Here is a 23,528-nt window from a genome sequence, read left to right on the forward strand (position 1 = left end):
TGCCGAAATGAATCTGCAGCAGTCAGTTGGTACAACTAGAGCTCTGTAAGATGTCTGCATTCATTATTATAATGTTAAGTGCTTTGAGACATGAGGTAATTTAACGCTGTGTCTCATCTCGTGATGCTTTGCTAGCTAGTTTGCTACTGCTAGCCTTTCTGAAATTGCCTACCCTACCTTTAAAGTATTTTACCCTACCTTTAAAGTATTTTCTTCCCTATTGTCATGTATATCAGAGAGAAACAGCTTCTCAAACAAGAACAAATGTTGGGCGGGGCTTGATCTTGTCCATGGGGAAATGATTGGACGGTTGTGGTTTGCTATTTAAACTCATGGGAGAGACAGGTTTCTCCGCCCTCACGCCAGTAATTTTGTAATTCAGTAACTTATTTTGATTCAAGATTATGAGGCACATGAGTAAAAAAAATAGATGTGCATAGATAAATCATTTATAATAAATACTGCGATATTCCATATAAAACAAGAATTGTCCATTTTGATTTCGTGGTGACTTTAAAAACCAAAACTGAGACATGTGAGATAAAAAACAAGAAAAAAATAAATATATATGACTACTTATTTTACAGGGTTGCTTTATTCATGGTAGTATATTTGTTTCTCAGCTGATTTCTTTCATGCCTCAAACACCTTAATTTGTACCATTTCAGTTCATAACCTAAAATAGTCATTGTAGTGTATGTTAAAGAATAAATAATATTATATCAGGCACATATGTTGAAACAGGCACATATCTGTAATATATCTAACACATACAGTATCTAACCATGTAACATCTGATAAGTGCTTTCTATTTTAGAGAACAGCTACACAAACACAGAACATTTCCAAGACAGGAATAAATGAAGGATAGTTCCACTACATTCATATGTCTACGACATGTACGGATTAATTGGACTGACATTTTAAATTCATCGTCAAACTCGTAACTGTTGCCATACACAGTAAAAACATCAAAATTGGCATCCAAATGCCTTTATGTAGTTGACTTAATACTGGATAATGAATATTTTGCATTGCAAATAGTAAGACAGCTGTGTTTACAATATAACCATGACAAAAAGACAACTTTATACATAGTTTCATACACATTGACAGAAACAACAATTAAGACTTTGCTTACCTAATAGAACAGAGCATTGAGACATAAAGCAAGATGGCCTACTCAGTCATACAATTTAATTTAAAGCTGCCATATGTTCATAAATGTTCAAATACTTCCTCCTATCCCAGATTAATGTGCCGTTTGTAGATTAAATTTCTGATGAGTGTAATCACAGTGGTTCTGTGGCCCTTTCCTTGGTTGATTTTAGCCATACCTAGAGAGAGATATCCATTAGCATTCCCAATAATCCAAATGCCAGTTGCTCAACTGGTGCAAGTATGGACGTATGCAACTTGAATCCCACTATCTTTGCACATTGACACTCAGTTATGAATACAGTTTTTTTTGTCCTGATCCAATTATCTGAGCCATAAATGCCATGTGACTAATAACTCTTAAAGCCTCTGGAAAATTACATTGTGACAAGCTGACAACACTGACTGGCTGATGGAACCACAAGCAACTATCCTGAGCTGTGACTCAAAGGCAGCAGACAGGGGCAAAAATTTGTCCATTTGAGGCTTTGAATGGCCCTCCAAAAAGTCACTTGGCAAAGACAAAAGTATCAGAATACACAGCTAATTTTAAATTAAAAAGTTAAAAATGGCACTTCATTCAGGAAAGATTGGCAACCCCTGGTGTAGACATTTGTCAGCAGGGGCTAAACTGAACCCTCCCAATCATCCGATCATTGACTCCTTAGTTTGAGCAATCTAACACATCAACTTCTTGCTTAACGAGTGGTGTGCATTTGGAGTGGGAACAACTCTTTGTCCAAACAAATGGAAGACAGAAGTGTTTGATAAAATAGTTTGGAAACAGCCACGTTTGATGCTACAAGTGGCTCGAAAGTTACTCTTCAGCTTTAAGCAGAGTCAGTAGAGTCAAAAGAACCAGCAATGACAAAGTTGGTGCTGCCAGGATGGGAACTCCCTGACTGGGCGGCTTGTTGCCTAAGGTCATTGCAGATCAGAACTAGCTGATTGCTCTGGGCCTCGGACAAGGAGCTGCAACTCTGGTAAACACTGAAATTGGTCTTTCTCCCTGGAATGTTGCCTTTCTCACACATGGTCTTCACCATCTTTGCTAATTTGTTCTTTCCCAGAGCTTGGCAGTTGTACCAGTGCAGGGCGGCCAGGTTGACCACAGGCTTGATGGACAGATAAAACGGGGCATCTTCAAAGAGCATTGCTTGAGGTCTGCGCTGAGCAAAGTCCTTGTAGTCCTGCACCGGGCAGGTTTGAGGAGCGTGCGGGGTAGCGTAGATACGAAACTCGGTCGTGGACCTTCTGTTTCTGGCATTTGGGTCACTAAAATCCTGGTAGGTCCACTCCAGACACTCTAGTCCTGTTTCTGTGGTGAGCAAGCGCACATCGCCCCATTTGAGAGTGGAGCTATGGAAGCCTGTGCAGTGGCCAAAAGCCTTGGTGTTGTTGAGCCACACCAGGTTGAGCAGACCCTCAGGGTTGAAGCGACTCAGGAGACCCCGTTTCCTTAGGAGCAACTCGTCAGCAAGGGTCAGCTTCATTGACTTGTGGGGTTTGTTGCCTTTCCCTTTGAACTTGAGCTCCAACTGCTTTTGCTTGAGGGCATCTTGGGATCTCTGAAACTCCCGGTCTCTTGTAATGCTGTAGGCGTAGCGATGCTCCTTCAGATAGCGTTCCAGGCCACACTGATAGTTGGCCAGGCTGTTGGGCTCATACTCCGAGCCATCCCTTTGGCGAGCATCCACAAAGAAGGAGGCCAAGTAGATGTCCAACTCATGGCAGGGGATGAAGTATATCTCTCTGGTCTCGGTTGGATACTTAGAAACCAGGAAGTCCCGAAAGTTGCGAAGAGCTGTTTGGGTGCTGCGAATGGTCTTCTCGTTCTGTTCTCGGTATGCTCTCTCATCCATGTCTGCTGAAAGGGAAGAAGGTAGTTTTTTCATATGTCAAGAACTTTATTGCTTTGAAAACAATTACCCAATGGACCTTGGACTAAAGAGGCGGGATACTTGACATGAATGGAAATGTATTTCTGTCTCTTTGTGAAGGATACACATACAGTTACTAGTGAGTTACCATTACTGGTTAGACCAATACTGGTCTAAGGTGTTGTCCACAGATTTTTTCCAATGGATTGTTTTTTGTTTTTGTTTTTGAAAGACCAGGTTTTTGATGGCTTTTGAAGTTTTGAAGATTTTCATGGTACAATCCATTAAATGGACTGTACACTTCAATCTCTCCAGCCTTGACTAGTGCAAATCCAAGCGCTTAGACGGATACACACGGGAGTGTTTGAAAGCAGGCGTCTATCAGCGGATCCCTAATATATACACTGATAGATGCCTGCTTTCAAGCGCTCCCGTGTGTATCTGTGTAAGCGCTCAGTGAAGACAACATGTTTTTGAAGCGTTGATCATTGTAGCCAATCACAGATATATATGTTGAGCTCGTGAACACAATTGCCAATCAGAGGTGTTTAAGAATCCGTTCAACAGCGCTCAAAATGCTTGAGGGAAATGCTGGTCTCGTTACTTTTTTATATTGGATCAGGCGTTTTTTATAAATCACAGTCTGTAATTTTGACAACACTAATTTGTACCATATGAAATATGAGGTCCTTTGTTGATAGCAAACAGCGAATCTGCTCAGCTACTGTCCAATCTTTAGGAAAAGATGTATTGATTGGATTGCTTTTTGAGTTGTCGCTCATCAAGATAATGGCAAAATAATTTTTCCAACAAAAATACACAAGCATCAAAAGGGGTTTTAGGTTGTGATTTTCCATTTATTATTCACAATAACAGTCATTGAACCCACTGGTTCATACAATGCAGTGTAAGATCATTAAGCACTTATTTTTCACAGTCTACACCTTGACAATCTTATTACATGACACTAATCTGGTATTCAGAGAGGAAGAGGTGTCGTGTCAGAAAGTACAAACATACACTGTAGTTTGTGATGGAAGTAAGCATGCAGTCATAGAATTATTATTATCATTATTTACCTAATGTTTAACACTTAAGTAAATACTGGTCAGGCAATCTGATACTGATACAAGGCATACAAAACAATTATTTGATTTGATTTAAAAGCCAAATTGGCCAAGAACAAGTATAACAACAACTGATTGAAAGTTTTAAACAAGTGTTCTGCCATAAATCGCTCACTTTGTGACGGATCATGGCAAAAGAGGAAAAAAGAAGAACAAGGCCGAAATGTGATGGTGAAATCCAAAGTGTTCACTTAGAGTGGTCCTCATGTCCATTGTAAATCAGATAAGGTAAATGTAATTATTTTTCATTATTATTATTTGCTGACAATTGGTAGAAGTTCCCCCTTTGCTTTCATACTTTTAATCTTGGCTTTGATGCTGTCATCCATGGCCTGTCGGCATCTGACTGCATAGTGGGCCAACGTTTCCTCCTTCTCATCCCACGGAGGCAGAGCGTGGAAGACTTCAGGGGCCGCCAAGCTGAGTTCAGCAATGGCTGCTGTCCTGGAAATGGTATTACGGTCTACACCGACTCTGTCAAAAGCCACTTTCATGGATACACTACGTCGAAACTCTTGCAGTGCAGCCATATATCGAGCAATCACACCCACAACGTTTTTCACTGAAAAATAGTAACATCATTCTTTAGTGAAACGAAATTTGACTTGAATGACAATCAAAATCTAGCATTGTTATTCATTATCTAGAACAGGGGTTCTGAACTCTGGCCCCCGAGATCCACTTTCCTGAAAGGTTTACCTCCAAATTCATCTGCCTATAACTTTCTAGGGCTGCGTTTATGTACAATTGTTTATGCCCTTCCCTCACTAACTTCCCTTCGTCTCGTTCACTCGGATGTACATCATTGCTTACGTTGCACAAGTGCCCACTACTGGCAGAACCCTTGCAATGTGTTTAAATGGAGCCCTAAACCCTTGATCACTGGAATCCGCTATGAAGCTGATTTATTATTTTCAGGTTATTTCCTTATGAATTTGTTTTACGCACCATTCTATAGGCCTGTATGTTTGCTTGAGCTGTTGGAGAAAATATAGTAAACTACACAAGCAAAAACAATAACAATACAATAAACTATAACAGTCAGCTTAAGGTAGCTACAAGTATTATGCGGTTAAATGTCAAAATAACCAATATCATAGTGTGGGGTGGGGTAAATTAAGCACGGCCTGCTGTGACGTCACACTCATGTTGCATTGTGGTCTATGGATCTGCCTGAAGTGTACATGTTGAGTAGACTCGCTCCCTCTGTCTGTTCAAATAAACTTCCCTAGTCCACTTGACAAAGTCAAACGCACTTCAAAATGGCGGTGGGGATTCTTCTGAGCGGAAGTGCTTAGGGAAGTTTGCGATTGAATAAAAGTGGTATTAAACACAGCCTAGTAATCCTTAAGACACTGGTTAGCTTGTTCAGGTGTGTTTGATTAGGGTTGGAGCAAAACTCTCAAGGAAAATGGATCTTGAGGGCCAGTGTCCAGAACCCCGGCTCTAGATGTTTGAGTTTAAGTTCAAATTTAGCTAAACTTTGGACCCAAATCCGTTTCTTACTTCGGACACGCGTGTTCTCGCCATCTCTGCTTCTCTTTGATGAAATCTTGATGGTCCTCTGCCTGTCTAGTGGGTGCAACTCCACTTCCTCAAAGGAGTCGAAGAGGGCTGGAGAGTCAAACGGAGCGCCCTCTTCAGGAATGGAGGTAATTATCTGATGCGAGCTGCCTGCCTCCATTTGACTTGACAAAAGTGTCCTTCTTTTATCTGCCAATCAGAGAAAACAAGACCGTTCTTATCCAAATCACAACCTACATACTGATCTCCATGCCTCTCTTCATATCATAGTACCGGAATAGTCACCTGGGCGTAGTTGTTCTTGCAGGAAGTCACAGATGAGCTCAGCCTTCTTTGTGAGTTCCTGTTGCAGAAGCTCTTTGTCTTGTTTCAGGCTGCTGATGGTTTCACCCATCAACTCACCTTTGCTTCTCTCAGCCTGTAGTAGTGCTTTCAGTCTCTCTATTTCATACACAGCTGGAGATACTGTTTGAGATAGAAACAAAGCTTTACCTCAGGAGTTCCCACTACCAATGGAAAGATATATCTAAATGTTGCTGTTGTTTGGTGCTAATCTGAGAAGTCATCTGAAATCTGATTTAAAAAAAGAAAGAAGAAAAGAAATACTTAACATAGGCAATAATATACATTATAAGCATTGGGAATTAAAAGTAGAAAACAAGAGTAATGCGTGGCTGGTGGTGAACATTTAGGGCTGCCAGATGATTCAAAATTTTAATTGAATTAATTATGTTTTGATCAATTAGTCAAATGAATCTCTATTAATTACATTTATCCACAGCAATCAAGTTTATCTGTGGTAGACCTTGGAGCCATTTACACAGGACATGTTTTTATTCCATCTGCAATGTCTGTCATATTTCACTTGGCATCTTGCTGTTAACATTATGGTTGCTGTTTTTTTAGCTTCTTGATTTTCAGTAAGTTATAGTATAGACAACTCTTGCTATTTTTAACACTACATTTTAACATTTGGCATTTCATGTAAATTTATATTACGTATATTCTGACATTTCATCACAGCACAAAGATGTGAACTTACAAAGATGCTGAGTTACTTACTAAACTTTACTCCCTAAAAAAGTAACTACTTGCATTACTTAGTTACTTTTTATGGAAAGTAATCCAACTTGACGTTACTTGATCATAGTTATCCTCAGATATTTTGTTGTAAATTTAAAAGTAACACATTTCTAGTTACTTGAAAAAGTAATCTGATTACATATCCTGCATTACATGCAATGCGTTTCCCCCAACACGGTTTCCAGTAAAACTTATTCTGATTGATGTCACATCTTGAAATGTGATCCATTTATCATTGCTTTTGTTGTAACTTAACTACCCTTTTAGATGGGAAAATGTCTTTGTCTTTGTGTGGGTGGTTTAAACTGAGATCATCTTTATAATACTTCTTTAAATGTCTTTACTTTTAGTACTTATTTTTGCTACTTCTACCATGACCTCTTCAAATATGATTATTATGTGATAACAAATAGGAAAAAACTGAAAAGACTACACCACCTCAAATGAATGCCACTGATGCAGACTGGTAAAAGCGAAATTAAGAAATAAAATACATTAATAAGCAGTCAATAAAAAAATCCTACCTTATCATATAAGATGACATGCAAAGAAAAGAAAAAAAGCTAAATTGCAGCAATTTATTCAAAGGCAAAAATGGATCACAGACATCATTTGGTCATTGATTTTATTGTAACGCATCATAAAATGACAAATAAGACCACTTAAGACACACCAGGATGATTGAGTATTTACACACTTGAAAATAAACATCAGTCATCAGTCTTTGTAGAAGTGCTAAAATAAGGACAAGTTCAGCATCAAGTAGGTACAAAAACAAAACACTTTTAAAATTGGTCAGGTGAAGACTTCCTAACCATTACGAAAAGATTGACCTTTCATAACCATATGCTAAAGTCAGTTTTTTTCTTTTATATTAAACATTTGTGGTCAATGTGATATACCGGTACCAACCAAGGTTCATAAAAAACATAATACTTGGTTGTGAAAAGTGATCAAACTTACTGAGCCTTTCAATGTTTTAAAGTCTGCTTTACTAATGCCATCCGAACAATTTCATTATATATCAGAAGTTTGTGAGCCCTTGAGTGACCTTTTCACTATAGACTCGTTTCAGCACCTCACAGACAGCAAGACATTTTTTGGAATATCTTTAACACAGGAATTGTTAATTCTATGTTTGTTTATACTGAATAAACAAATCTCACATTTCTGGCAGTAATTGTATAATGCTGTTATATGCTAAGAGGCCTATCCACCTTATTTGTGGAGTAGTAGTGGACGTTCGCTGAACTGAACGTGTCGAGGGGCTTCCAGTTATTTTTAGCAGTACAAAACAGCTCGTTCTGCTGTTTGATATTGCAAACGGGTAGCCTGGAAATCCAGACCTAAATCTAATAGATTAATGGTCTGGCGTCGACTAATGAAACTCGGCCAGCTCGAGGGGCGGCACCAAGCATGCATTTGAAAATCTCACTGCACGCAATTGGATAACACTACGACCAATCACAACAATAAACCCCATACGCTTAGCTACCAGCGGAGCTAACTGGTAGATTAGACTCTTACCGTATCCGGTCGGCAACACAGCAAAAACGTCCTTCTTGCAAAGGAACGATTCGAGCGGCGTCTTTTGTTCCTGTTTTAGATAAAAAGCCAAGTCTAACTCGTTCATTGTAGCGCCGTTTCAAACAACTGGTGTTCATCCATAGCCATCTTGCAATGTTTACTAATGACTTCGACGTCACAGCGCTGTCGTCATCCGTTTAGCTCGCCTCTGGCCCGCCTATATCAGATAACCCGATGTGATTGGTGCAGCTCAGATCGAGGGGCATATTTAATGAGCATCATTATTCGACACCAGAGTAACTCGCTGAGCAAATTCAACTTGTGCTCTCGCGAGAACTCTGGATTGCCAGGGTAGCAAACGGGTATTACTTACCATATAATTTTAAAGGGGCTATATGTAGAATTCAGAAACCCTTGTTATTAGCGACACCGGTGGCGGTTAAGTGAACTGCAGCCAGCAACCTATTGCTTGTGCTCGCACTCATGCACACGTGACGTACAAGAGACTGAACGTGATTCAATGCTGGTGAAGTTTTCCTCTCATTAACAAAATAAACACACAACAAAAATGACAGCGGTGGCAAAACAGCAGTTAAGAGCATCTGATCATAGCGATGTGGATGTGTGAACCAGTTCTGCGAGTCACCGGCTATCAAACTATCATAACAGTGTAATTTTAAAGTATATTTGAGACTATAGACTATATAGATCTGGCTATGTGAGACAATAGTTTGAATTAATCCCTTTTGTTTGCATAACACATTGACATTACAGTACAGAATAGATCTTTCGCCATTATCCCGAAAATGAGCATTCAATTCATGTGTCATTGAACGGAAAAGAGGCTCTCGGGAGCGCAAACGTCACATACTTTGGATTTTCCCAGAAAAAACGTCCCGAGTCCTTCACATAAAAATGAGTCCACAGGCTTTCATAGACAACCTATGAAGTCGGGGAAGGTCTTGTTCACACATTGGCAATAAAAAAGGGATATATTCTTTCATATCGCCTCTTTAATGTATTAACGTAATTATAAACACACTGGTTTGTAGCGCAAATAGTTTTAGCGTTTACTGCACATTGCAAAATAAGGTGGATAGGATATCACCTAGGTAAAAATGAAAAATGTACGAAACATATGGAGTATAAAAACTTTGTGGGATGGTTATAAATCTTTAAAATCAATGTCCTGTCAGTCATGCACAAGCATGTAATGAGGCTGTCCTCAATTTAGTGGGATGGTGATCGACAAATCAGAGCAGCGGAGGAAAAAGGAGGATAAAATACAGTTTAAGGTGGTTTTGATATGGTAATAATTCACATTGTAATATTTAAAGATATCGGGTACGAGTAAAAACCATCAAAATGGTTTGACAAAACTTGTTTTGATTGTTACAATGCTACATGACTAACATGAATAACACTAGACTATTCTAAGGTTATTTTAAATGGTTATAAACAGGTTTGTGTTGACTAAACAAGTCAATAGTCAGTAACTATCACAGTATAGATAATGTTGGTTTTGCTGAAACGAAAGAAATGGAAATAGTTCATTTGTCTGACCGTGAATCTTTCATCCCTTAGTGCTGTGGCTGAACTGAATCAGCTTTTAACGATTCCACACGTAATCGTTCATGTCCAAGACACCGATCGGCATTCAGTCACTGGGCAAAACAGTGTTTCCTTTCAACTGTATGTATAATAATAGCATTTGCCTGTGAATGGACATTTTTGGGTATCAGCAATTAGATATAGGAAGGGTCGTTTTTGCCTGAAGATTGTTCGTCACAAAAAATAAAGGACTCTTGAGAAGATTCTTGCTTCTTTTTCTGGCCGATTCGAAGTCTGCATTTATTAATACAGGCCTTCTTCAGCTTAGATGATTCCACAGGTGTCCATCCGTCTATAGTAGAACAACGCAGAACATATGCTGCGAGAGAAAACAAAATAAATACATTTTTAAATAAAAACATTTTAGGGAATTAAAATTTAGGAAGTTAGAAAAAACAAACGGTGGATTAATGAAAGCGCAGAGAACACTAAAAAATGTCACATGTATTATATAATGAAAAATAAAAATATAATTATGTAAATATTACCGTTTATAGCTATTGTGCATTGTTATATCAGTGCAATTTAATAATAGAAAAAATAAATGTTTCCTTTATTGTTTAGGGGAAAACAGTGTAGAACATCCTTGATTATTTGTCTTAAACATTTTAAATCTACTAGATGTTCTAGCATTGATGTGAACAAAAATACAGTAAAATATAGAATAAAAACAGTAATATTGTGAAATATTTGTACTACTTAAAATAACTCTTTTCTACGTGAATATATGTTAAAATGTAATTTATTCCTGTGATCAAAGCTGAATTTTCAGCATCATTACTCCAGTCTTCAGTGTCACATGATCTTTCAGAAATCATTCTAATATAATGATTTGATGCTCAAGAAACATTTCTGATTATTATAAACAGTTTTTGCTGCTTAATATTTTTGTGGAAACTGTGATATGTTTTTTTTCTGGATTCATTGATGAACAGAAAGTTCAAAAGATCAGCATATATTTAAAACTTTTTTTGTTTGTAATGTGAATGTCTTTGTCACTTTTGATGAACTTAATTTAAAAAATAAAAACAAAATTGTCAAGTAAGAGTGAACTGTCCCATTTCAAACACTCACACATAATCCCATCCACTCTTCTTCTGTCCAGGATCTTTTTGCCATCAGGCACTTTTCCCCTCTTGCCGAAAGCGACGGCCCCGTTGAGGTCCTCCTCGCTGAAGAAGTGCTCGAACAGCAGGTGGAAGAGCCTCATGCTGTCCTGCCGTGACTCCTGAAGCATGGAGGCCAGTTTGTAGTGCGGCAGGAAGAGTCCGCTCCCCGGAAACAGCTCCTGCTCTCCCAGTCTGGCCGGACTGGACAGAGGCATCTGCGTTCGCTCGTGAAACACCAGGATCCGATCAATGACTGTCTGCAGGTTTTGTAGGGTTATAGTATCTGCAATTTATTAAAAATAATTGACCTGTTGACATAACTGATGGTGCATCAATCACAATTACATCCAACTGATATAGTTGAGGTTGATTTTAAATCGGTCTGCTAGCTCACCTATGCTTGTTATAAACTCTTCCAGGTGTTTTCTCTCTTCAAAATACCTCTCACTGCTTGGACTGAGATCTGATGTGCAGAACTGCTCTTCTGAACTGTGTGCAGCAGGAACCAGATGCTCTGTAATACATCAAACAAGCGTTTAGAAGCGGATGAACTTTCCTCCCGACCCGATATTGCAATCAGCTGGCAGAAACACAACGCACAACGCTTCAAACCACACGCATTTCCCACACAACGTCACAGTAAAGGACTGGTCTGTACTGCAGGTCATACAATCGGCAAGTCCACAGACAATCAAGGCATTTTCATCAGAGACATTTTATTTTATTTGCCATGATGCAAAGTTTCCTCCAAATTCATTCTAAAAATCAATACAGAGGAAAAATTCTACTAGCGTAGAGTGAATCTCACTAAACCTGTCAATAGGACATACATGTTGAGCTCAAAGAACCAAGACTGTTTGCATTGTGACATTCATTTCATGAAAAATAAGCACATTTTACTCCCAAATTCTCAGATCTTTTTTCTAATTATTCTCAAAAAAGAAAAGAAAAAAGTATTTCTCATTACCCAATAGAAATTACACAGTAATGCTTTACTGCATTAAATAAAAAACATTTATTTTGGTAATATGTTTTTTTTTTAACCAGCAAAAATTCAATCCAGTACAACAACTACCATAATGTAAATGCATTATATATATAAATAAAATTATATATAAATGTATATGTATTTTTTATACATTATATTTTTTTAATGTCGTCCCGAGAATGGGATTTTATGTTACACTTTAATAAGAGTGTTTGTGCTTAATTCTCATGAAAATGTCACATTGAAACAAAAAACAAAAAAACAAAAAAGCAAAAAAACATTGATGTTCTTATAAAATAGTTTATGCAAAATACAATTTCTTAATTGTCTTAATTTTGGGTAAATATGAGCAGAACATGTTATTGACGAGTTTTGTGGGATTTACCCATTGATATAGTAATATAATATAAAACAGCAATACTTGTAGATCATAAGTTCTTGCACAAAAAACTAACCATGAAGGGCTTTCAAAATCACAGCATAATCCATCTTCTCGTGTGAACCTGTAAACAGAATAAAATTATAGTTTGTCCGCAGAAAAAGAGATATGAATATTATCTTTTAAGCATTTTAATGCATGCTTATGAAAAAACACACAATCACATGACACTTTAACAACGTTAAATCTACTGACATCCATTTTCCTCTCAGTAAAGAGAGAAAGTGTCAAGAAAACTCACCTGTTATTTTCGTTCGGTTTATTTGGAGTTAAAGAAATAACCGCGTCATCCATTTCCATCTGGACTGAAATGTCAAATATCCCCAGAGTCTCTTGGGAAAACAGCTTAATGCCTTATTGCAGAATGGGAGAGGACGCGATCTCATTAACTAGCTGACTAAGACCAAAAAACTGCCTGTGTGAGATTGAATTCATTTATAATGCCATGTAGAGAGATACCCACTTCCCCGACAAATGGGATTTTATCATATAATGTACTCAGAATGAAGCACCAATCTATCTAATTTGTAAAAGAAAAATAATTAAAAAAAATCTCAGACACTGAGAATTATAAATTTTTTCAAATATTGTTTATAGAGATGTAGTGAAAAATATTTCATCGCAAATATGAGAAAGTGACAACTGCTCGTTTTCTTGTTATTTTGGGGCACTGGCCTCAAACTCAAAAAATAATTACGTTTAATGAACTTGTGTTCACACTTGTAGCTTGGTAAAAAAAAAAAAGAAAAAAAAGAAGGGTGTTCACTGTTCACATTGGCATTTTAACACAGAACCTAAAGATACTGAACCTAAAGGCATAGAGATATTGACTAAACCAGAGCAGGCGAGTGAAGTGGAGTGGTGTGACGCGCCGCTCAATCGCTCACGGCACAGGCGAACGCTCCACTCATGTAACGTTACCGCTCGCCGGTAAGATTAAAGGTGGGGTATGTGATTCTCTTTTTTGTCCATTTTTTCAAAATCACTTGAAATCCTATTCCTAACCCACTTACAGCCACTGAGTTAGAAGCACTGATATGAAAATTAAGCAATTTAATCATCTGTGGAACGGGCAGGACTCGAAAAACTCCAGCCAATCATTTCCAAGACCACCTAGAATCATTGGACAGTAAGTTCGTCAATCAAACGGTCGTACCCTCCCCCCATCCCCCATCCCCCTCGCACGTGTGACCCTTTCGTGCGCATACGAAAGGGTGGGGTCAGCATAGATATCCATATAAGGCTAGATGTCTTAAGGCGGAGTCTCGAACGGCATCACCAGCGGCCATCTTGTCACAGGGAAGCTTTCTGGTGAGCTCTGTGGTATCTGAAGTAAGGTGAGTGATCAGCACGAACACAAATCCTCTTATCTCGCTGAAATCTTGACGGATTTACAAACGGTTTGGTTTCTTACAAACGTTATTAACGTGGCTATAATTCTGAACGAACATGTTGAAATTGCAGATTTTCTTAATTATTCATATGTATGCACTATGCAGTGTCATAACTACATCTCTGACGTTTATAACAAACCAAATCGTTTGAAAATCGGTAGAAAATTTAGCAAGTTATGGTTATTTAAAAGTACATGCACCATTAAAACACAATGTTACGAGTGAGCGAGCTCCCTGTGGCAAGATGGCCGCCGTGTGCGGATGTCGACCTCCATTGGCCAGCAGCGCGGACGAGACATCTAGCCTTTGTTATATGATATCTATGGGAGTCAGGGCCAGCGTTGGAGGAAAGAAGGTAGGACCATTTGAGTTGTGTATTTTCAAAATCTGCTGGCCGTTTTCGAATCACCCAACTGTCATTGCGCGCCGCGTCACCAGTCTGAACCAATCATAGAGCAGAGCCGCGGGAAGAGGCTTTACACGGCTCTGCGATGGAGGAGTTTACGTACGCATTTGAGTATACATAAATATTGTTATTATTATACAAAGTAGAGTATTTATTAATGTTGAGAAGCAGCTGAGGCGCTTTCATTTTTTTTATTTTACTTTATTTACCTCAGGAATGTTTAAGAAAGCGTACGAGATGAGGCCGCTACAATTATTAAGACCATTGATTAAGAACACATTTATACATAGTTAACCAAATCAAAATTTATTTTCATATTGAATGACAGTTACAATACAGCTTCAAATATGTTAATAGTCAATTAAATATACAACTATGTAATAAAATAATAAAACTAATAGACTAATTCAATGTTTTGATTATTATTTATTAGATACATACTGTGTTTTGTATATGTATAGGCCTATTATATGGCTTTACATTTTAAAGTAAAGTAAATTACAATATTAATTTATGATTTATCATAATCTGTGCGATTCTTTCTTTGATGATGTTGCAGGGCTTTCCAAATGAGCAATTATTGTCAGTGAAGTCCACTTCAACAAGGTGCGTTCCCTACGCAGTGTTCACTACTCCCTGAACACGGTATATCAGTTGAAGTGGACTTCGCTGACGATAATGGCTCATTTGGCTATATATAAACGTGACGTGACTGGTGCAAAAACATCCACATCGCTATGATCACATGCTTTCTTAACTGCTGTTTTCTCACCGCTGTTATTTTTGTTGTGTGTTTATTTTGTTATTGAGAGGAAAGCGCGCAGCACATATTTACATAATTAAACACCGCTCTCCGCAGTGTGGACGCCGTCTGGATGTTCGTTAACAGTACATCGCTGCAAAGATATTTCCAACTTTATGAAACAAGAACTTAGTTATGAATAAATCACGGAATGAATCTTTGTTAACTCAGTTTCTCCACTCTCGCTTTCAATTTCTTCTCCTTCGTTCTTAACTTTGATGAAAATATTTTGTCAAATAAATAGGTCTACCTTTTGGCACACTAGCTGTTTATGAAAAAAACTCGCTTAAGCCGCACTCACATGCTGCAAGCCTACATTCATAAAGTTGTGTTATAGGGCTGATTCACACAGAACGTGATTTTCCATTTCCACTGGATTCTAAAAAAAACGGCATTTTTTTGCAATGAAATGAATGTATATATTTTAGTTTGATAATGTTTTTATTTAATATTTTGTTATTTTAAGGAATTAAGACCTGAAAACTTAAACTTAAACATAAATCTTCAATGCTTTGGAGCACAGACTTAAGTTGTCACTTTTTAAAGAAGACCCTTGGAAGATTATTGGTGAAAAAAAGAACTTAAAAGTTATAGAAGTTTTAGTTTTTTGTTATGAAATATTCACAAAAATATTTTCAATCTTTACATGAAATATATATTTTCATTTTACCCTTTTGAATCATGTCCATGAATTTTTGTGTTTTCACATAGCAAGTGCCAAAACCTTTACCAAGTTTTGTACCATTCTGATGAAATAAAAAATTCTCAAAAATGACCGAAATGCACCAGAGGGTAAAAAGAGGTTCAACTTCTCATGACCTAGTGTTTTTCCAAATTCCACTGCCTGTGTCTCATGTTTTTCAAAGTGAAAACATGTTCTGTGTGAATGGTCCCTAAGGGCCGGTTCACACATAATGTGTTTTTGCGGTTAAAAATGCACGACACAGTTCAGTTGAGGAAAAAAATGCAAAGTCTCGAGATGCGTTTAAAAAAAAAGTTGATCTTCTTTTAACATGAACACTGCAAAAGACAAGTGCAACAGTTAAACACATCCGTCTAGCATGTGTTTACATTGAAAAACTATGGAAAATAAGCGCAGTGGAATGGAAAAACGTGTTCTGCGTGAATGGCCCCTTATCCTTAATACAGTCATTCACTTTCCTTTTTAAAGAAAATATGTAGGCAAAAATGTTCACTCCTAGCCCATATCATGGCCAGGCTTGAATTGCATGTGGGGTTTAAGCAACACCCAGTGTGTTTCATCATGTCCATTGTGTAGTGTTGGGTTACACTTGTGCGGTGTGCTAAATCTAATTTATGGCCTTGACTGAGACGACGTCATAAATGTAATTAAGAAGATCAGTATAAGCCAGCACTCCGCCCACAGACTCGCTCACAAATATCACACACAGAAATACATGTTCAATATACTAACCTTTTGTGTTTGTTTGGGATTTCGACGCAAGTACATTATAAGTATGGATTTTTGTTCAGGCTTTTTTCATTGGGTGTGTGGTTGCGGCTAGGGCACAAAAGTGGCTTGCATGATTAAATAATTATGCAGAATCATTCAATTTGCATTCAGCAATGTTCAAAGCAAACAAGAGGCGCCGGTCTTGCTTTGCCTCTGAAGCTCCGATCTATTGAGCAATATTGGTATTTCACTTTTTACTATAATTTATAGCACCTTCATGTTGACTATGAGATCATTAAAGGATTAAGTTCACTTCAGAATTAAACATTTCCTGATAATTTACTCAACCCCATGTGACGTCATCCAAGATGTTCATGTCTTTCTTTTTTCAGTCGAAAAGAAATTTGTAATAACGTTGAAAGGTCACGCGTGTAAGTGTAAGTACCGACCTAGTGTTTACAAAGCAAACGTGCAAAGACTAAAGGCCAATTTATACTTCTGCGTCGGGTGCGCGTAGAAGGTACGGCGTAGCATACGCATTGACGTGTACCATACGTCGTACCCTTCGGCGTACCCTGACGCGCACCTCCTCAAAAATGTAACTACGCGTCGCGGCGACGCGGACCGCAAGATCTGTGATTGGTCGGCTGGATAGCATCGCGTTTCCTCCTACGCATTTCCGGAATGATCTTCTGCACTCTGCACCGTCCGCCCGCCATTTTTAAATTCCGAAGATCAGTGAAGAGCCATGGAAATAGACCAAGTGACCGAGAGATTGCTTGAAGAAGTGCGGAAATACAGCCATCTGTATGACTCCCTTCAGTCGCCATTGCTCGTAGAAACCTAAACTCAAAACAGCCGCGAGGAATGTAAACACAGTGGAACTGGAACATTAAAACCCACCCGCGCCAACTAGCGTTTCGGCGGTGTAACTGCAGAGCAACACAGACATTCGCAGAAGTATAAATGCTCACGACGGCGTCGCCTACGTGCGTAGCCTACGACGTACACTACGGCGTACACTCGACGCAGAAGTATAAATTGGCCTTAAGTCAAGTGCCATTTACAAAATAATAAATAAATAAAAGTTAAAACAACGATGTCGGACGATTTTGAAGTTGGAGGAGAAAATAAAATGGAGTTTTTCGCCCTATTCTACATTTTGAGCCGGAACAAGCGTGACCTTTTAACATGATTACGTAATGCGTGGCGCATCACAGTGCTAGTGCAAGATGAGCATTTGTGGTTAAAAAGTGTATAGATAGATAGATAGATAGAGATTTATTTTTATAAATGACCGATGGTTTGGTCATTAATACATTTTTGGTTAATAAGACCCTTCTTCCTCGGCTGGGATCGTGTAGAGCCTTTGAAGCTGCATTGAAACTGCAATTTGGATCTTCAACCCGTTGGACCCCATTGAAGTCACTATATGGAGAAAGATCCTGGAATGTTTTCCTCAAAAACCTTCATTTCTTTTTGACTGAAGAAAGAAAGACATGAACATCTTGGATGACGTGGGGGCAGAGTATTTTAATTCTGAAGTGAACTAATCCTTTAAGTGGGTTTATGTTCATTTCAAGCACACAAAGGCTCAACAGACACTCATAAGGATAAAATGAATTCAAACACTGTACAAGTATCGTATGCCATTGCTTTAAAAAAAAAGGTCAATCCAAGAGTCATTTATCTACTAACCTTGCCATGTAATAAAAATGTAATACATTTTTTTCTGTATGTTGGTACCTTGCACCACATGACTCTGCAGCAGTGTTGTTATTGTTAAAGTCCCCCTGTGGTGAAAATTAAGCTTTTAATGTTGTTTATATGGTGTTGCTTTAAGACAAACCATGTGCAAATTCATAAGTCGACACCATTGCTGAGTATTTTCTCCTTAAAACTGCAGTGACAGTCTCAAGTGTTTCTGACGTCACAAACTACCTTGTAACCAATCATGTCAACGTGATCGTCAACGAGTGGATCTCTGAGCTGGTGTGAGTGAGTGGAGGCGGGGCTCATTTGCATATTCATAGAACCGTGTATACTAAATGAGGCAAGGGTGTAGAGTTACATTCAAGCTATATTAAGGCATAAATATTTGTTTTCAAGGAAAAAACATTTAAATATGTCATTTTGGTGATCAAAGATGAGTTTTAAGGGATACAATTATTGACTGCAGGGAGACTTTAACTAAAATTAAAACTATTAAAATTTGTAAAACCATTTACAAATAAAACAAATACTGGATGAAAAACAAACTAAAAATTTTGCCTTGGAAAATAACTCAAATAAAATACATAAGCTAACATACTAAAATTACTAAAACTAAAATAAAAATAAACCCAAATAGAAATAAAAAAAGTAAAGAAAAAAAAACAGCACAAAATTACTAAACATTACTAAACAAATTATAATGAAACTGACATTTAAAAATAATGAAATAATAAAAAAAAAAAAAAAATATATATATAATAGTATATACATATAAATATATATAAATCTTCCCAGTCTGTCACGCTCTGTTTAGTTCTTGTCTCTATGAAGCCCCTCCTTCTGAAAAGCTGAATGTGCTCTGATTGGTCGGCTGGACCAGTATGTTGTGATTGGTCAACCACTTTGTGTGTTTTGAGTGTGTTTTGGAAATGTCCCGTCCCTTACAATAACCGCCAGTTTCAACACACTACTAACTAACTCAACCAGGCCTCGTCCCTTTATTCTGCGTGTGCCCTGGAATGATTTAAATGAGGAATATTGTGACGTGTTTGTTCTCGGAAGAAAACTGAAGACTACAATCGAGGCGTTTCAGGGAGTTCAGAAACAGTGACGCCGATATAGACCTCTTTCATGCTCAAACAGCAACATTATAGAAAGTTGAAGATGTAAAAAGGTGCTCTTTAAAAGCAACCACGAGAATGGCTCAAAAAAAGACGCTCTGAGAAAAGCATGTGCAGGATTTGTTTGCAGGTGTTGCTAGCGTATGATATCTAATGAAATTACATTTTTAAGTGTGACTTAAACAACAACATTCTCAATCATTTCTCATCACAAACGTAATGACATTTATTGTAGATAAGGGTCTTTACCTGTGTTGTCTGCTCTAACTTCTGTACTAAGTGCTTGCGTTGCTAGAAGATCCATTTCAGGGTTTACACCAATGGAAGCCTCTCCGTAAGACAAAGAAGACCTGGGATATTCGTCCCGGTGTAGCACCCCCATAGCGTCAATCCTTCCAGAATGGGGTACGGCTGCCAAACTTTGACTGCATGCAGGGTTCGAGTTCATGTGCATTTTGTTCTGGGTAGCGTGGAAAGGCGCACGCAAGGGTTTGATCATGGATGTAGGGGAGTTGTCCAGCGGAGACGAGGACACCGCCAGGGAATCTCCGTCTACAGAGGAAGGCTTCTGGGACATCGAAGAACTAGAGGACGGCCTGTTCTGGAGGTTCGGCCTGGGCGACTGCGTAACGCCTCCAGAAGAGCGGTTCCCCTCCGAGCTGCTAGGCATCTGTTGGTTGGCCACACTGTAATAGTCTTCCCCCCTCTCTTGTTTGATCTTCTTCGACGCCGGGTCAGTGCTGTCCTCAGGTCCTGGTCCTTTCCCGGCTCTTTTCCTGTGCGTGACGCTCGAGGCGTGGTTGAACTCGGAGTCGCCGTCTTCGTCGGTGGCCGACGACTCGCAGACGATGTCGTACAGGTTGTTGTTGTACTCCTCGCCGTTGTCGTCCATCTCGGAGGCTTCGCTGCAGTTGGAGATGTCGCACGAGTCGTGGATCTGACTGGAGTCTCCTTGGCTGGAGCTGCCCTTGTGTTTTCCGGCATTGCCGAGGAAGCGCTCGGCCGAGGTGTTCTGCATGACGGCAGCGGCCTGAATCATACTGTCTGTGTTGATGCTGCGGCTCTCTGTGTAGCACATGCGTTCCTTGTTCCCCGTTTTGCAGGTGGTGTTGAGGGGCCAGTGGTAGGCGTGACCGGCGCTGCAGCCCCACAGGGCCGTCAGGGTGCCGTGAGAGCCCTCGTTCAGCATGTGTTTCAGGTTGGGGATCAAGGTGCAGATTGTTCCATGACTGTGGGCCCATTTCACCAGTTTAGCGAGGTTGTCGGAGGAAGTGTGCAAGCAGTCCTCCATGTTGAGCCTCCTCCCCTTGGGATGATAAAATTCATTCATTTTTCTATACAAACGCATGTGTGATAAACTTAAAGGCAACAAAAAAGGCATTTGCAACTCATTTTACTTCCATAAAATCAGTATAAGATGCATTGAGAAAATAGGGTGAATTTTCATTTCATGCCAACTTTAACGCAAAAGAGTAAAACAAACCAATAGAGGGCAACAATGCCCGCCTACTTTTTTAGAGGCGCTGGTTCTGGAAGTATTTTTTTCCTTTCATTTCTTCCATAGGGATTTCCAAAAAAGTCTTTGTTAAAGCGTTATTAGCCAGGTCAACCAGCTACAGGGTGAATCATAACATTTTCTTCAAAAGTTTGATTTGAAGCAAGAAAGTATTCGAAAATCGGACAAAATGACGAAGGTACAAGACTGTGTACTTAACGGCTTTAGAGAGGGAAAGAGCTACAATCCCAAGAAGATTATGCGAACAAGCATAATCAAATTAAAAACGATGGAGAAATATAACTACTCATTTAAAAATGTTGATGTTATATATAACAATATTGTTCAAGTTTTTTTTGCATAATATGCATGTATAGAATTATTTAAATATTTTGAGAGTGTCGGAAGACTACATAATTTGCAGTGCTTCATGGGAGTGGGCGGAGCTAAAGAGATCTTTTGGCACATTTTGCTTGTTTTGACTCTGATTGGTGTCATTTTCTGTACAGCATCATGGATAATGTAGTTTTTCACCACGAATTCTGCTGTTAAACGAATATTTTAAGAATAAGATGAAATAATGCGAATTCTTCTGGAATCCGACTATTGCCCTCTATAAGATATTCATATTAAATTTTCAATTGAACTTTTGTCTAGTTGTCATATAAAACATTTTTATTTAATAAATAAAAAATAAAAGCATGAACACTATATATATCAACATTATTTTATCCAATAAATTACTTTCCTTATCGGAGTTATGATCAGCTTTTCCCTTACAATAAAGTACTGTGACAATATGGTGTCGCTTGATAAAAATAATTAATTTTTCAATACAAATGGTTTTTGCATATGATCAACTTAAAGTCAACATGAAATGGCAGGTGCAGCCCATTTTACTCTCATAATGTTCACAATAAGGTCATTAAAATGCATTTCAATAATTAAACAACTTCATAGAAGGTGCTAGTTCATGCAAAACATCATCAATTGATCAACCTGAGCTTCTGTTTGACCATATTTTATGTGTTCTATGTATGTGCAAGCAGCACATATTAATATTTAAATGTGAATAAATTTGCTAATCATATAATGTGATCGTGTCTCCTCAGAATACTTGGATGAATGATCAATAAATACATATAGATTGCTTTCACAATGTCTTTAGGAATGTGTTTTTGAAGTGTAAAAGTTATGATGGAATGGCACAGAAATATCTGATTTCATTAAAAAGGTCTTTATTTGTGTTTCGGAGATACATGCTATTAATATTAATAATAAAGTATATTTTAAAATTTCCTCAGGTGAACACTTGTGTAAATCAACATTAGGCTATTTTATCCAATAGATTACTATACTTATTTAAGTGTGCTTGGCTAGTCACAATAAAGTACTGTGACATTATGTGATGTATTGAATGATTTAATTTAATTTAATTTACCACAATATGTACATGGTATTCCAAGGTACTTATGAGAATACCATCGCCATGCAAAATGTTAAAAAACAAAACAAAAACACTGAATTACAAAGGTACTTTAATCATTACTTTTTTATTAGCGGAATAACCTGAAGACACACCCCTGTCAAAAACATCACCGCCCACATGCATTGTTTACTACATTAGCTCTGTTGTGATCAGTTGTATGACACATGAAGCCATTGATGTCTATGTCTATATGTCTATGTTTATGAATACCGATCACGCTGCCTCTATAGACCGCAGTTAATGCACATCATATTCGCGTAATAAACGCAGAGGTCCGAATGCACATAACAAAATCCCCGAGATGTTGCGCGTGCACACAGCTGACTGAGTTTGAGACAGAGGATCTGCATAAACACAAAGCCCGACAAAAGCATCATCATGTACCTTCATTCGGGAGAATCCACTCCGATGTCCGTCACGTGTGCTGCTCGCTGGCTCTTCGCTCGATATCAAACATAATTTGTTAAAGCAAACTCTTAATTTCTTCGCGGTTCTTCAAATTTTGACAGCATTTTATACAAAAGCCATTAATTTTGCTTTTAATGGACGTACAGCGGGTACTTCCGCTACCACCGGAAGTACGTGTCCGAGATATATGATATGGCAGGCAGTGCAAATGTATGAAATTTTACATTTAATTTATTACACAATCGTAAATGACATCGCTAAATATTTTCGTCAAAGTATGCATTCAACAATATAGCCTACTCGTGGCGAAAAAGAAGTTAATATCTGAACGTTAACCTGACGTTTAAACACTTAAAATGTGCCGAAAGACCCTGTAGCAAAATTGCAACACGTGTTTAAAGCAATTTAAAAAATATTGTATTTTTCCAAAGACGTTTAATGAAAAAAGTAGCATACATCATTTTAGACTGTTTTGTAAGATAAATTAAAACGAAAATGCATTTTATTAAAGGATAATCACACAATTTTAGAGAATCACAGGCAATTGTAGTCTTCCTGTAAAGGCTGAAAGGCAAAGTCAAAAAGGACTAATATTATGTACTTTAATTATACTGTACTTACGCTTAAAACATGGTTTTATAACCAGTGGCTTCCTAAAACCACTTTCAAGATGGATAAATCAAAATACATAATCAGTGTCAATGAGTTAAACCTCCATCCCTCAGAGAATACTAGAATTATGATAGCAAAACCACTGTTACCAAAAACAGAAAAAATATAAATAACAGATTCTCAAAGCTTCTGACACTGTTTGCATGAGCTCCTATATTATTTTGGTTA

General features: G+C 38.1%; 1 protein-coding gene and 1 long non-coding RNA gene across 7 annotated transcripts in view; one reads left to right on the top strand and one right to left on the bottom strand.

Annotated features, from left to right (window-relative positions):
* Positions 1-382: 382 nt before the first annotated feature.
* On the bottom strand, positions 383-23,523 carry kiaa1958 (KIAA1958 ortholog). Of its 6 annotated transcripts, XR_014202546.1 has the most exons (7): positions 22,665-23,523; positions 19,546-20,602; positions 12,463-12,510; positions 11,414-11,533; positions 10,985-11,302; positions 8,281-10,229; positions 7,381-8,206 (listed from the first exon to the last, which is right to left on the bottom strand). XR_014202546.1 is itself a non-coding variant. In XM_082158795.1 (6 exons), exons 1-6 carry the CDS (start codon positions 22,668-22,670, stop codon positions 10,045-10,047), a joined length of 1,734 nt encoding a protein of 577 aa, XP_082014921.1. In that variant the 5' UTR covers positions 22,671-23,523; the 3' UTR covers positions 7,381-10,044. The 6 variants fall into 6 exon arrangements, 5 of the variants coding, with proteins under 5 accessions (XP_082014919.1, XP_082014918.1, XP_082014920.1 ...); XM_082158795.1 differs by having other exon boundaries at positions 7,381-10,229; XM_082158794.1 differs by lacking the exons at positions 7,381-8,206; positions 8,281-10,229; positions 10,985-11,302; positions 11,414-11,533; positions 12,463-12,510 and adding exons at positions 3,848-4,727; positions 5,672-5,878; positions 5,975-6,154.
* Positions 12,517-23,528, top strand: part of LOC309489907 — a 112,120-nt gene continuing 101,108 nt past the window's right edge. Inside the window, exon 1 of the long non-coding RNA XR_014202562.1 lies at positions 12,517-14,148. This is a non-coding gene — a long non-coding RNA (uncharacterized lncRNA). The remainder of the gene's footprint in view (positions 14,149-23,528) is intronic.

This window comes from Leuciscus leuciscus (assembly GCF_965113295.1).
Source record: "Leuciscus leuciscus genome assembly, chromosome: 24".
NCBI classification, from domain to species: domain Eukaryota; kingdom Metazoa; phylum Chordata; class Actinopteri; order Cypriniformes; family Leuciscidae; genus Leuciscus; species Leuciscus leuciscus.

What these genes read in the sequence shown, in the direction of transcription:
- kiaa1958 (XM_082158792.1), bottom strand. An exon ending in AGTTAGAGCAGACAACACAG is followed by an intron (nt 3,026 to 19,545) that starts GTAAAGACCCTT and finishes CTTCCCTTTCAG; the next exon opens with CAGACATGGATGAGAGAGCA.